The sequence below is a fragment of the Octodon degus genome, unplaced genomic scaffold, assembly GCF_000260255.1.
Source record: "Octodon degus isolate 3935 unplaced genomic scaffold, OctDeg1.0 scaffold00312, whole genome shotgun sequence".
NCBI classification, from domain to species: Eukaryota; Metazoa; Chordata; class Mammalia; order Rodentia; family Octodontidae; genus Octodon; species Octodon degus.
The window spans coordinates 449,334-462,382 of NW_004524888.1; the positions used below are offsets into that span (position 1 = coordinate 449,334).

The 13,049-nt window shown below is 48.1% G+C and overlaps 1 protein-coding gene across 2 annotated transcripts in view; it reads right to left on the bottom strand.

Moving 5' to 3' along the window:
• The window catches only part of Bicd2 (BICD cargo adaptor 2), a 54,363-nt gene extending 47,026 nt beyond the window's left edge, over window positions 1-7,337 (bottom strand). For both annotated transcript variants that reach the window (XM_004647556.2, XM_004647555.3), the window contains exon 1: window positions 6,990-7,337. In XM_004647556.2, coding sequence (XP_004647613.1) covers window positions 6,990-7,229 — 240 coding nt within the window. In that variant the 5' untranslated portion in view covers window positions 7,230-7,337. The remainder of the gene's footprint in view (window positions 1-6,989) is intronic.
• Window positions 7,338-13,049: the final 5,712 nt, after the last annotated feature.

Sequence of the window (13,049 nt, forward strand, 5' to 3'; positions counted from 1 at the left end):
AAAAAAAAAAAAAAAAATCAAATATGGTTGTTTTATAAGAAAATAATCTTGATTTCAGCAAAGCAACCAAGTACTTTTATAAACAGCCACACAAGATGAACTCAGGTACAAAAGCAAGACTAGCCAGTTGTAAGCTGCAGGCACAGGTAGAAGCACAGATGGACTCACCATATCCCTTTCTCTACTTTTGCCATTAAAAACTTTCAATAGAGCCAGACATGGTAGCACACACCTGCAATCCCAGCACTCACAAGGATGAGGCAAGAGGATCACTACATGTTCAAGGCTAGCCTTGGCTACAAACTGAGTTCAAGGTTGGTCTGAGCTACCTAGTGAAATCCTGTTTCAGAAAGACAAAAAACAAAACAAACAAAAAACTGCCCAACAGAGAAAATGGCTTTTAATAATTAGTACAAGTCTTTTGGAGGGAACCATGCAAAAAACTGTCTTTAAATATTCATTCTCTCTTTCTCTCCCTTCTGTCTTCTGGTGCTGAACACTGAACCCAGGGTCTCCTGCATGCTAGACAAGTGCTCTGCCACTGAGCTATATCCTCAACCCCTCTATAGCTCCTTCTTAAAACAAAACAAAACAAAACAAAACAAAACAAAACAAAACAAAACAAAACTATGACAAGAGCACCAAGCACTTTTCCTATATTATTAGTGTCTGTGATTCTCCCCTCATCATGAGAAGAAGAAATGGGCAAGGACAACTGCCCAAAGCAGCCACTCTTATTATCCATTGTCTACATGAGTCACAGAGACACTGCACAGGTCCTCTTTATGTCCCAAGGTTCCTAAAACAAATTTTAAAACACAAGAGCTTCTAAAACCAAGGCTAGCAACCAGTCCTTCACACCATCACTCACCTGAGCAGGACAAGGGGTACCTGTCTTGCCTTTAACCCCTTCCTCTCTACCATCTCCCACGACTGAGCTTGCCTGGCATGAAATGGCAGGATTTGATTCCAAGGTAGGAGCTGGGGACCTGCACTGCCTGTTTCTGGCCACCCTATGACCACTGGAAACACAGAGCCCAGGGTTAACACTTCATTTGTCCTGGTCAACTCTATGCAAGATACCATCACCTCCAACACCTTGCTCACTGTGTAAGAAGAAACCAAATCTTTTTTATCCCTATATGTGTAACAGCCTGTCACCTTGTCCATGGAGATGCAAGTTTCACTGCTAGGGTGCTATCTCAAACTGACAATGACAAACTAGCTTCTGCCATCAAAGGGAACTGGGGTCCCTAAGTGAAGGGGCACAACAAGAATCCCTCATGAACCTGGCCAGGGCTCTTTTTAAAATTTTGTTTCCTAAAATCTATCTGTTTATTTATTTGGTATTGCAGCTCAAACTCATAGTGATCCTCCTGTCTCAGTCTCCCCAACTCTGGGATTACAGGCATTCATCACCACATCCAGTTTCAGTGGCCGGCCAGATGCACGAGAGGTGAGTCTCCAGGAACAGCACAGCATGCAGTACCAGGGATCTAACCCAAGTCCTTGTGCTTTCCAAGCAGGTGCTTAGACCGCTGAGCTCTCTCGCCAACCCCTGGGCCAGGGCTCTTACAGAGGGAGGTCAGATGCACAAATCCAAAGGAAGGTATTATGGTTTGTGTATAGATGTCCCCCACCCCAAAGCAGTCATACATAGGGCTTTTTGGAGGTGGCTGGATCTAGAGTGGGTGCTGCTAGGATCAAGAATGTGATGCAGGGATTGATTCACAGTGCAATGCTAGTAGTAAAGGTGTGAGTGCTACAGGTAACCCAGATAAGATGGGGGGAGGGGCAGAAAGAGGACTAGTGTCATCCCTTGTTGCTTATTGCTGCTGCTGCTTGTCTTCTACTGACTTTTGCTTCCTCTGCAATGCCCCACTGCCATGCTACAGTACCTTGGACCCAGCCAATTATGGACTGAAACCGCTATAAACTGGGCTAAAATCCTCATTTAACTTTGGATGTTGGGTATTTTGTCTCAGCAACCAGAAAAGAACTAAGACAAAAGGGTAGCAACCATCCAAGTGTTCAGAGTGCCACGTTGCTGTGACAAGCACCATATTCACCAATTTTGGCCCAGCTAGGCAAAGTGGTCCATCTAAGGATACACAGTTCCCGAAGGTCCAGGTAGGCTCCACACTTTCAGTGTTGCAGCAGAGGGCAGAAAACACAGGGCTAGGCTCTACCACATAATGTTAGCTTCCCCTCCTGACCAGGCAATACAGGGCCTACAGACTCCCCACACAGGACTGGCTTTTCCTCTGGCCCCACCTGCTAAGCCTCAAAGCATGCTTGGCATCCCTGAAGATGGCCCTGCTCCATCACAGCTGTGCCAGCCACTTGTACAGCGGGAGGCAGCCAAGGCCACTCCTCCACATGTTGGCAGGGCTGGCCTGGAGTAGCCATTCACATGCCTGGGGCAGATTCTCCACCAAGCATAGTTGCCTAGTCCCCAGGCCTTGCAGAAAACTGCAGTAGGACTTGATGTGAGACATTTTTTAAAGAGAAAGGCTCTTTAAGATTTCATCATGGCTCCCACCCCACATTTGGTAGTTGGAAAGAGGAGCCAGTAGGGAAGAAGTCGCCCAACAGTAAGTAACAAAAGTGGGACCACACAGCGGCCTCTTCCTGACAGGAAGTGAGGACAGGGCCACTTTCAGTCTACAGGATCCAACTTCCACCTCAATTCAGGCTTTCTCATACAGATATATCAGTACCACCCAGCCCTCAGAAAGATCTGTAGTTTTCTCAGAGACTCCTAGCCCCCAACAGCTCTCTGCTCAAGACATGGATGCAAAGATGGTCTCTGTGGGGATTAGAGGAGCAAAAAAATCTACTTGCCTTAATTAAAATCAGGACTTTTTCTACTCCAGAAGCAACTACTCCAGGACAGTGATGTCAACCCTTTTAGAGCGTTTAATAATACAAACAGTCTGCAGCAGCACACATGTCATAGGTTTGCCACCACTGCTCTAGGAGGTTGGCCCTCACTTCTAGTAACTTGATAGAGGATACCAGGGTCTTCCTCTAGGTCCCTGCACTATCCCTGCCTCCTCCACAGGGCCAAGGGCTGGGAACAGCAAGAGCAAGTCCAGAAGGCAGCAGCCAGGAAGCTTTCCACAAAGAGATGCCCAAACTTGAAGAGTAAGGAGAGCTTCTAGGAATGAGAGTATGAACACCAGAAGCAGGATGCCCCTAGGAACTGGCATGGCAGAACACAACTAGTGGCCCTCAGAAGGACACAACAGGAGTCACTCAAAACTCAGCCAGGATGAGGCGTGGTAGCACACACTTGTAATCAAAGCACCTGAGGCTGAGGCAGGAAGATTGCTGTGAGTTCAAGACCAGTTTGGGCTACAAAGTGAACTCAAGGCCAGCCTAAGCTGTACACGGCACAGCAAGACCCTGTCTCAGAAAGATTAAAAAAAAACTAAGCCAGGACTGACAGAGGGAGCGCCTACCTGCAGGGAGGAACTGCAGGTACAATGAGATCCAGGCCCATGTGAGAGGCTGAAAAAGCACCTGCTATGTGACATGCCTATTCTGATGCCCATCTCCACACACATGCACCACTCAGACAATGACGGGTGACACCCCAGAGTTCAGCATCACCTTTAGTGGTACAGCAAGGCAGTGAGAGTGTTCAGCTTTACCCCTGCAGCCTAAGCCCAGTGGAGCCAAGACTGTTTATGGACTTCTCCACTCACAGGCCCCTCTCTAATGAGAAACATAAGGCACCCAGACTCAGCCCACATACCAACAGTGCCTGCCTTGCCCTACTAGCCCAGCACAACTGTCTCCAAGAAGCTACAGCTGAGGACAGAGAGCAAGATATCCCAAACATTATTTGGCTGACCAAAGTTAGAAAATTCTCCCTCCTATCATGTTGAGGCAGGAGAGAGAGGACAGTGTGACTTTAGATGGTTGTGACCCTTGATGAGTTAGACTCAAAAGAATACCAGCAATTGGAAGTACAATTCTAAACGGTTGAAGTTTAGAAGCAGCCTATATGTCTATTAACCCATGGATGGATAAAGAAAATGTGGTAGTTACACACAATGGAGTACTACCCTGTCATAAAGATAAACTGAGTCATTCATAAGGAAATGGATGCATCTTGAGAACTTTAATGTTAAATGAAATAAATCAGACACACAAAGCCAAGGCATGGTGGTGCACGCCTGTACGCTCAGCATATGGGAGGCTGAGGCAGGAGGATCATTGGGAGTTGAAACCAGTCTGAGCTACAAAGTGAGCTCAAGGCCATCCTGAACTGCACAGCAAGACCGTGCCTCAAAAAGACCAAATAAATAAATACATAAATAAAAATTAAGACACACAATTTAAATACTACATGATTTCTCTTATATGAGAAACTTAAAATATAAATAAAAAGAAAAACAGAAAATAGATAATAGGAACTAGGGAAACATCTTATTGAAAGGAGAAAGGGAGTAAGAGATGGTAAGGACTAGGGGAAGATGAAGAAGAATTAAAATGTGTTATGTACATGTAGCAACTCCCCACAAGGAAAGCGATCATTATGTTTTACAAACATATACTAATAAAAGATTAAAACTGAGAAAAAATGGTTAGCAAAATCAGCCACTGGGCCACCACCTGGCCCATAGCTGCCACAGGACAAAGATACCTCACAGGGACAAAAGCAGCAGAGTTGGCCTTGATCCACTCACCTACCAAAGGACTGTCCTCAGCTCTGGACATAAATGCCCTCACCTGGGACCAGTCAGCCAGGATCCTTCCCACAGGAAGGTTTTAATCTATAAATACACAAAGGAATATAAGCAACTCCATCTATCGCACTTGTTAGTAACTAAAACTACTTTAGTTCAAGAAATAAACTTAAAATAATCAAAGTGTCTCACTTCTTTGGGAGAGAAGCCCACAAATACTGTCTCCTTAAATCTTGCCTTTTTAAATAAAACTTAAATGTTTTTACTATGATACTGACCAAAATTAAACAGGCTAACCAGAATCTGTGCTAGAATGGGTGTGAGGCCAATACTGATGGGAGGCAAGCTGGCAAAAGCTTTTGGCAACCCTACTAAAACTCATGATGCACATTCCTCTAGAACCAGCTAGGAACTTTGAGCAGAAACCTTACCCCACCTTACAAAGGGGAGAGGAGCAATCTGTGCAAGCTCATGGGGCAAGGATGTGAAGAAGGCCAGAGGTCACACTAAACTAAACAAGCAGACATCTAAACAGCAGGTACAGAAACAGTTACATCCTCTTTCCAATTCTGCTAGGGACTTTCCCTTCAGATTCACAAGATAATGCCATGACTCTTCAACAGACCAATAACAATTGTGTCCATGCAGTAAAGAGCTGACCACTGAAAGGCCCCAAAGTGGGTACAAGTTAGGTCATCAATGGTCTCTTCTCACAGAGGATGCTACTGAAAGAAAGCTGTTAACACAAAAGACACTGTGGGGGCTGGCTAGGAGCGGTTCACATGCCCTCCATGGAGAAGGGTAGGGCTGCCCACCTATAGGATGCTTTAGCCCATAGTCCTGGGAGGGGGGAGGGAAGACAGAGACCACAAATGGGGTAAGGGCACACCCACCCCATATTCTCACAGCCCCCAGTTTCCCTCTGTCACATATCTCAATCCAGGATTGGGGGACCTTGCAGGAAAAGCCACACATCCCAACCCTTGTACAGATCCAGTACCAGTGGAGCCTGGTTTGGAGAAGGGACCAATGTCTACGAGCAACACACTTGAGAGCCTCGGGATTATGTGCAAGTACCCAATCAATGCCCATCTGTCCAGACAGGCAGTCATTTACTGGTGCTAATGAACACCTACACTGCCTGGGTTTTAAGGATTAATTCATTCTCTCCTCTCCACTATCATGGAAAGGGATCCTACTAGCCTCTCCAGAAAGACAACAAGGATTCAAAGGGTTGCACCTGCCCAAGGACGGCTGGAAGCAGAAGTGACAGGAGGGGAGGCCCAGGAGAGTCTGCTGGGGAAGGGGACAAACAAACTCCCTTCACCATGCTTCTCCAAACATACAATCCTCAGAACAACCCTTTGTGGACAAGCAGTGCTGTACCCCCATTTTCCAGAGAGGAAAGCTAAGTGAGGCTCAGGAAGGCGCCCCTTAGCCACATCCCTAACTATGGGTAGGACTAGGGTCCAAACCCGAATGCATTCTCTCAGAAAGTAAGTTTTCCCTCCCAAACTTCACAAAAGGTTTGAGGAGTCAGGGTGAATGGAAAACACTAATCATTCCTGGAAGACTGCCCAAGGCCTCAGCCATCAGCCTGGGGGTTCCAACCTCCTCCCCCAACAATGGCAATGACATAGGCCCTCCACGGGCCTGTTGAGGCAGAGAACCCAGAAAGGAGAGCAGGATGGGAAGTGGACAAGGAAAACCACGCATCCCAGGCTGTGGGAGCGCAATCATGGCACACTGGGGACATCACGGAAACCGATCCGTGACAACAGCCAGAGCATCCCAGAGTCCGACTCTTTCGGGCTCCCATTCACGCCCTTTCGAGCCCTTAGGGCATTCACTGAATGAGATAAAATGCCCCAAAATCAGTTGCACAGAGAGAAGTGACAAGCTTGAAGGTGACAGAGCAACGCCCACAGAGACCCAGGCCCAGTCTTTCCAAGTGGGTCACCCGTGTCCACGGTCTCAGGTCTTAGCATCTGCCCGTCCACCCCACCAAACACAAGCACATATACACCCGGGGCCGCGACGACCTCAGCAGAGCACATCAACCCTTGGAAAGGGGCCGCCGAGGCCCGCAGAGCAGGCTGGCTGGCGAGCAAGCTCTGCGCGCCGGGACCCGCAGCCGCAGCGGGGCACAGGCCCGCCGGCCAAGACCAAACCTCGGTCCTCCACATCCAGCCGCCGGCCCCACCCCACGGGGAGTGACCTTAGCCTTACAGGCCCCGGTCCCGGCAGGAGTCACGGGCGGGGGTCGCGCGGAAGGGCGGGGCGACGGCTCACCTCTTTGAGCTGCTCCATCTCGCTGCGGATGGCCTCATAGTCCACCTCGAGCTCCTCGAACTGCAGCTTGAGCTGGTGCTTCTCTTCGAGCACCGCCAGCCCATATTCGGCCGCCTGAATCTTCTCGCGCGTGGTCTCGGCCAGCTCGTGAGACAGCCGCTTCACCTCGGCGCGCAGCCACTCCGGCTGCGCCTCCATCACCAGCCGCGCGTACTCCTCCTCTTCCGACGGCGCCGACATGGTGGCCGCGCGCCGAGACCGGCTCCTTCCGAAGCTCTAGCAGGCCTTCCCAGCCGCCGCCGCCCAACCCCGACGGCCGCCCGCGCCGCCTCACTGCTTCTCCCCGCCGCGCGCGGGGCACACTGGGGGCTGCAGTCCCGCGGCTCGCCAACTACACTTCCCGTTGTGCCCCGCGCCCGACCGACTCCCGTCTCTGATTGGCTCTCACTTCGCAGGGGGCGGTCCTAGAGAGCCAAGGCGCTGTTTCAGCCTACGCGTAGCGAGAGCTGCAGTGTGGCCAGCGCGCCCACTGCGCTGCCAAAAGTGCCCGGTGCCTGACATCTCAGCCAGATGCTGCTGAGTCTCTCCTCGCAGACGGTACCTGCCAGCCAGGTCTTCGCAGCTACCTTGAACACGCCGGGGTCTCGAGCTCCAGGCCATTGGACGAGCTAGGTAACTACGAGGGAGCACGCGGCCGATACACCTTCGCTGCTCGGCTTGTGATGGAAACCTGGACCGGTGTGGCGCCTCCTCCGTGCGGCATCTGTGGCTGAAATGTGGCAGACTGTGGGCGGCACCGAAGGGATCCGGGTTAGCTTAGTGCGCTGGGTGCTCAAGGGAGCCTTAGACCAACCGCTGCTTCCTCCTAGGACCTCCAGACCTTCAGGGTTTGTTTCAAGGAAGCGAAGACATCAATGCGTTTGACACAGTTGCGGGGGGGGGGGGGGCACTCCCGCTTTTAGGCGTGACTTAAATTACTTGAAACAATTGTACCCTTCACGATGGGCCTACATAAAAGTTCCCCTGCCTGTATGGTGGTTTGTATCTAACCCCCTTCTTCCTCTTACTGTTTTCCAAACCACCCACACTCCACAACTACCTCTCCCCACAAGGAAATCTGTTTTTTTGTTTTTTGTTTTTTGTTTTTTTTTTTTATCTGAATGCCCTCAGGGGTGGTTTGGCTGGCTGGAGTGTTGTGGGGATCGAACTACAGCAACCTGAGGCTGACAGCTTTGTGGAAGCAGCCACTTAAACATCGAGCTAAGGCCAGCCCCCTCCCCCCAAGGAAATCTAAGGGATAATACCCGTGGCCCACTCAAAAGGTGGTCTACAGTGCCTCCTATTCTCTTGCCCTCTCCCTCAGTCTCTCTAGGACCTATGAGTAACAAATTTCTGTTTATGCATTTGGGTTTCACTTACGTGTCTCCCCTGACGCACAACACCTCCTGCCCCTCTCAGAAAGTGAACATGGCTATCTTGACTTAAGGCCATTCAAAAGAGAGGCCTCAAGACCAAATTAGAAGGAAATCATAACAATAGAAATCATGAAACACCACACACTGATATTATCCGATGTACCATCTATATTTCAGTCACCCTGCATCCCCAAATCTATCCTGTAGAGAAGTGATTTTTCTGGTCAAAATCCAACTGCACTCAGTTGTCAGCTTTCCTTAGACTCCTTCAACTTGATCTTAGGACAGCAGGCCAGTGAGTGCACACTGACATGTCCTCATGAGTAGATTAGGTTGTGCATTTTTGGCAGGACCATTACAGAAGTGCTGCAGGGTTCTCAGTGCACCCTCCAAGTGAGACACTGTGTGGATCTGCATGCCTCTGCACATTTCACAGTGTCATAGCATGAGATGGCTATGACAGGCCTTGCAAATAAACTGTTACTCCTCAAACTTTGGCTTGTAATTTAGTATTAATTGATGCTTTTTTCCTGAGTAAATTATTGCCATGCTAGATAAGTTACTATTTCCATCTGTCCTCCATTTATAAATTACTTTAGTAGCAGAATGTGCTGGTTGTTGCATGCCTGTAATCCCAGCACTTGTGAGGGTGAGGTAGCATGCTGTGAGTTTGACGCCAGCCTGGGCTACAAAATGAGTTCAAGGCCATTCTGAACTACATAACAAAACTCTGTCTCAAAAAGACTTACACACATACAAAATTGTTTTTGTACTGAGAGAAAACTTCTTGCTCATTTGTTCATTTGTAGTATGTATCTATGGATTCTTCTTTTACTCAGTGAATAACAATTTATTACTCTCCTAATTTACTTTGATACCAGTGTTAGCAAGAGGGAGTTCCTTCAAGCTGACTTTGTATCCTTTTAAAACAAAAAAATAATTTTTTAGCGCTTTTACACTTTCTGGTACAAGTCATTCCAGGATCAAGATTGTGTTGTACTTTGTATCTCAGATCTGGAATAAGCTATTTCCCCGTGGAGTTTTGATTCTTTGTAGCCATTTAATGTCTTCTTTGTATAAGAAGGATGTTTCAGTTAACTTTTTCTCTTGCTGGGACAAAATACTCAACACCCAGAGTCAAGGAAGAAGGGTTTATTTAATTCACAGTTTGTATAAGTTTCAGTCTGTACTTGGCTGGCTCCAAGGCAGAGTGGCACGTGGCAGAGGGCAGCAGTTCATGGAGGTGAAAAACAGCAAAGAGCAAAGGGACAATAAATGACAGCAGTAGCAAGAGAGGCAGAGGCAGAGAACAAACCTCTCTCCCTTATTTAAATTGCATTCAGACTATCTGCCCCAGGCTGGGTGTAGCACTCATACCCTTAATCCCAGCATTATGTCTTTTTTTTAAAAAAGTTTATTTATTTATTTAGTGTGTGTGTGTGTGTGTGTGGCCAGCTCAGCCCACCAGGGGGCGGGGCTGGCCGGCATGTGGTGCTGGGGGATCGAACTGCAGTCCCTGTGCTTTGCTAAGCTTGTTCTAAGTAGGTGCTTTAGACCACTGAGCCATCTCACCAGCCCCCTAGCATTATGTCTTAAGTTAATCACAAACTCTAAAAGCCTGCCCCAGTGACTACATGAGGCTTTGAGGGGATACCTAGATACAGACCATAACAAAGAATGTGTCATATTTTGATTTGTGAAATTAAAATGAACTTTAGAGAGTTCAGTCATGGTAGAAGCAGGACATAAACAACTACCTGATGGCCTGAGCTGCCCTGGCTTTGCATTGAAAGTGCCACTCTCAGACCTAACAAGCTGTTTCTGCTAAGTGCAAAAGATCTTAAGGAAGAGGAGAAACCAGCCCATTCCAAGCATCTGACCCAACCTGAACTGGGTCAGGAACTTCCCCCACCTCAGCTCCTGCACACCCTCCATTCCTGTCTCTTGGACGTCTGAGGAGACAGTGGGAAAGCTACAGGAATCAGATGCAAAGATTGCCAACAGTACTTAGAATTGGGAGGCCAAGTGGTGGCAGAAGGGGCTAAGAAAGTCTCAGGCTCATTCAGTTACAAGCAGAGTGTGTCACTACTACTGTGGGTTTCTCTCCCAGATGAGACAGTACTGACTGGCAGGGGCTGTGAGGGAGAAGTCTAGGATCCACAGTCTGCCCTGCAGACAATGAAGTCCCGTGGGGTCTCCAACATGGCCAGATCCTTGGCGTGCATCAGCTCATTCAATCTTTATGATACCTTGAATTAAGCCATTTGTTTTACAAAGGAGAAAGCAGGCTCAAGGCCAAACCATTGGGATCGGTTTGGACTTCCTCTTTTTTACTTCCTACCCCCTCAACTCATTCACTCTGTCCTGCTTTAGGATAAAACCTGGGTGAAGGCTAGTCCAACCACCTCTCTTTGCCACAGCCCTGTCCCCACTGCCTGACCAGTGCAGTCACTTCCATGCTCTACTCCCTGTTTTCTCCCTTCCCCCATCTATTCGGATACAGCAGCTTGGGTCGCTGAGACCCAAGTCAAGTCACACTCTATTGTATTTAATACCTTTTCAGAATCAAAGCCAAGTCACCAATGGCCACCTCCAAAGCTGTGAATGCTCCAGAGTAGCCTATCCCTTCAGACCCCCTCCTGGTATTTGATTCTCCTTCCTAGCTTCATTCATTTTCCTCTCATGGGCATTTATGCTGTTGCACTGTAGATCATCCCTTGGAATGTCAGATCTAGAAGGACAGGGACCTTGACAAGACCTAGCATTTCCTGGTCCACATTAGGAGAACCAGCCAGGGTCCCTTGGGTTTCAAGCCCTCACAGGCCAGGCTATCCTCAGAGCATTGCTCCCTAGTCACCTGCCCCCTCTGGTGGGAAGACAAGGAATGTGCAAGAGAATAGAGACAGCCCTGGCATGGGTGAAGGAACAGGGAGCAAGGTGTGGTGGGGAGATGAGGGTACCCGAAAGGTAGGCATATGGTGGCCCCATTAAGGGACAGACCACATAGCCAGGAACCTGGGAACCCCGAAGAGAGATGTCCTCCTAGTCAACCTGCTCTGCTTTTGTGAGCAGAAGCTACAACATCCCATGCAAAAGCAGCAGGATCCTTACACATACAGATCTGACTCACGTGGGGCTACATTGGTAGGCTTACTCATTCATTGTTCCTTGGAGAGCTGTTCCTGCCCACATGAGATGAGCCCTTCCTGGATGGCCAAGGAGCAAAATACTCTCCCTGTCAGGCAATGGCCTGCCCAGGTTTATTTAGCTGAGTTGTGGCCCTCCTGAGTATCCATACTCTATGACATCAGATAATTTTTTTTTTTTTTTTTTTTTTTTTGTGGAACCGGGGATTGAACTCAGGCCTTTGGGCTTGCCAGGGAAGCACTCATTCCACTGAGCCATCTCCCTGGCCCTGATATCAGAGAATCTTGAGCAGCATACACTGTAACTAAAGAAACCTAGGACCTATATCTGGGTCTATGTGACTCCACATCCCAGCTCTCCACCTCACCCCAGCTATCCCTGAGGGAGCAGGATACAGCCTCACCTCAGGGGCTCACAGTGCAGAGGGGACAGACTTGAATGGCTAAGTGTTAAGATTATGTAGGCATATGTATGGCCCTGGGGGCTGCAAAGAGCAGTGTGGAGTTGGGAAACGTGGGCTGAAGCTCAAAGGAGGAGCTTGCATTTGCCAGGCACAGAGATGTGCCTGAGAGAGGAAGGCTCCAGACACAAAAATGTGGAATTATGGGTGAGTGTAGTCTGGGGGTGGGATGAATTCAGTGCAGCAGGACATGAGAGAGTATGTGCACGTGTGCATGTGTGCGTACACATACCTGTACTGGGAAAGAAAAGGGAGGAGTGTTAGCACTAGAGTGTAAAACTGTCTTCTCATAATATTTGCATCATCACTTGCTAAACTGGTATTGACCAGAATCACTGGGGATTTGAGACCAGTTGAGTTCTCTGGAAGTGGGAATTGGTTGCTGATAAAGGAGGCTTATGAGGGATCAAGTGCTGAGGAAGGCAAAAGGAAGCTATTTGATAGGAAATACAAGGGGCAGAACTGGGCCTCAGCCTCCCAGCTCTGCAGGAGTTCAGGCCTGTGGGGGCTCCAGGGGCTCAAGGCAGGCAGATTGTTCCCTCTTTGTAGAATGTTCTCGTGTTCATCCATATTGTGCCAACCATTAGAACTTCATTCCCGTTTTTGGCTGGATACTCTTCTATTGTATGACTGTGGCACCTTTTCTCCTGTTTCTTGGTGGACACTGGTGGCTTCCACCTCTTTAGTATTTTGAGTGACATTACTATGGGTGTGGTTGTACAAGTTTCTGTTTGAGTCTTTCTTTCCATTCTTTGGGATATATCCCTAGAAGTATACTTGCTTGGTCATCTGAAAATTCTTTCTAGTTTTTGAAGAACCATGATGCTTTTCATTAATTAATTTATTTTTTTTCAAAGTTTTATTGATAAACAGATAGCAATGAGACAGTTTCAAATCCAATCGGAAGTACAGTTTCAACAAAAAATACACTGCATATATTCTTCTTATTGGTTAATTGCTGTACAAGAAGTGGACTTGTGATCCTATTTACAAACACCATTAGAACAAATCATTCTATTCATTAAGAGAATGCAACTA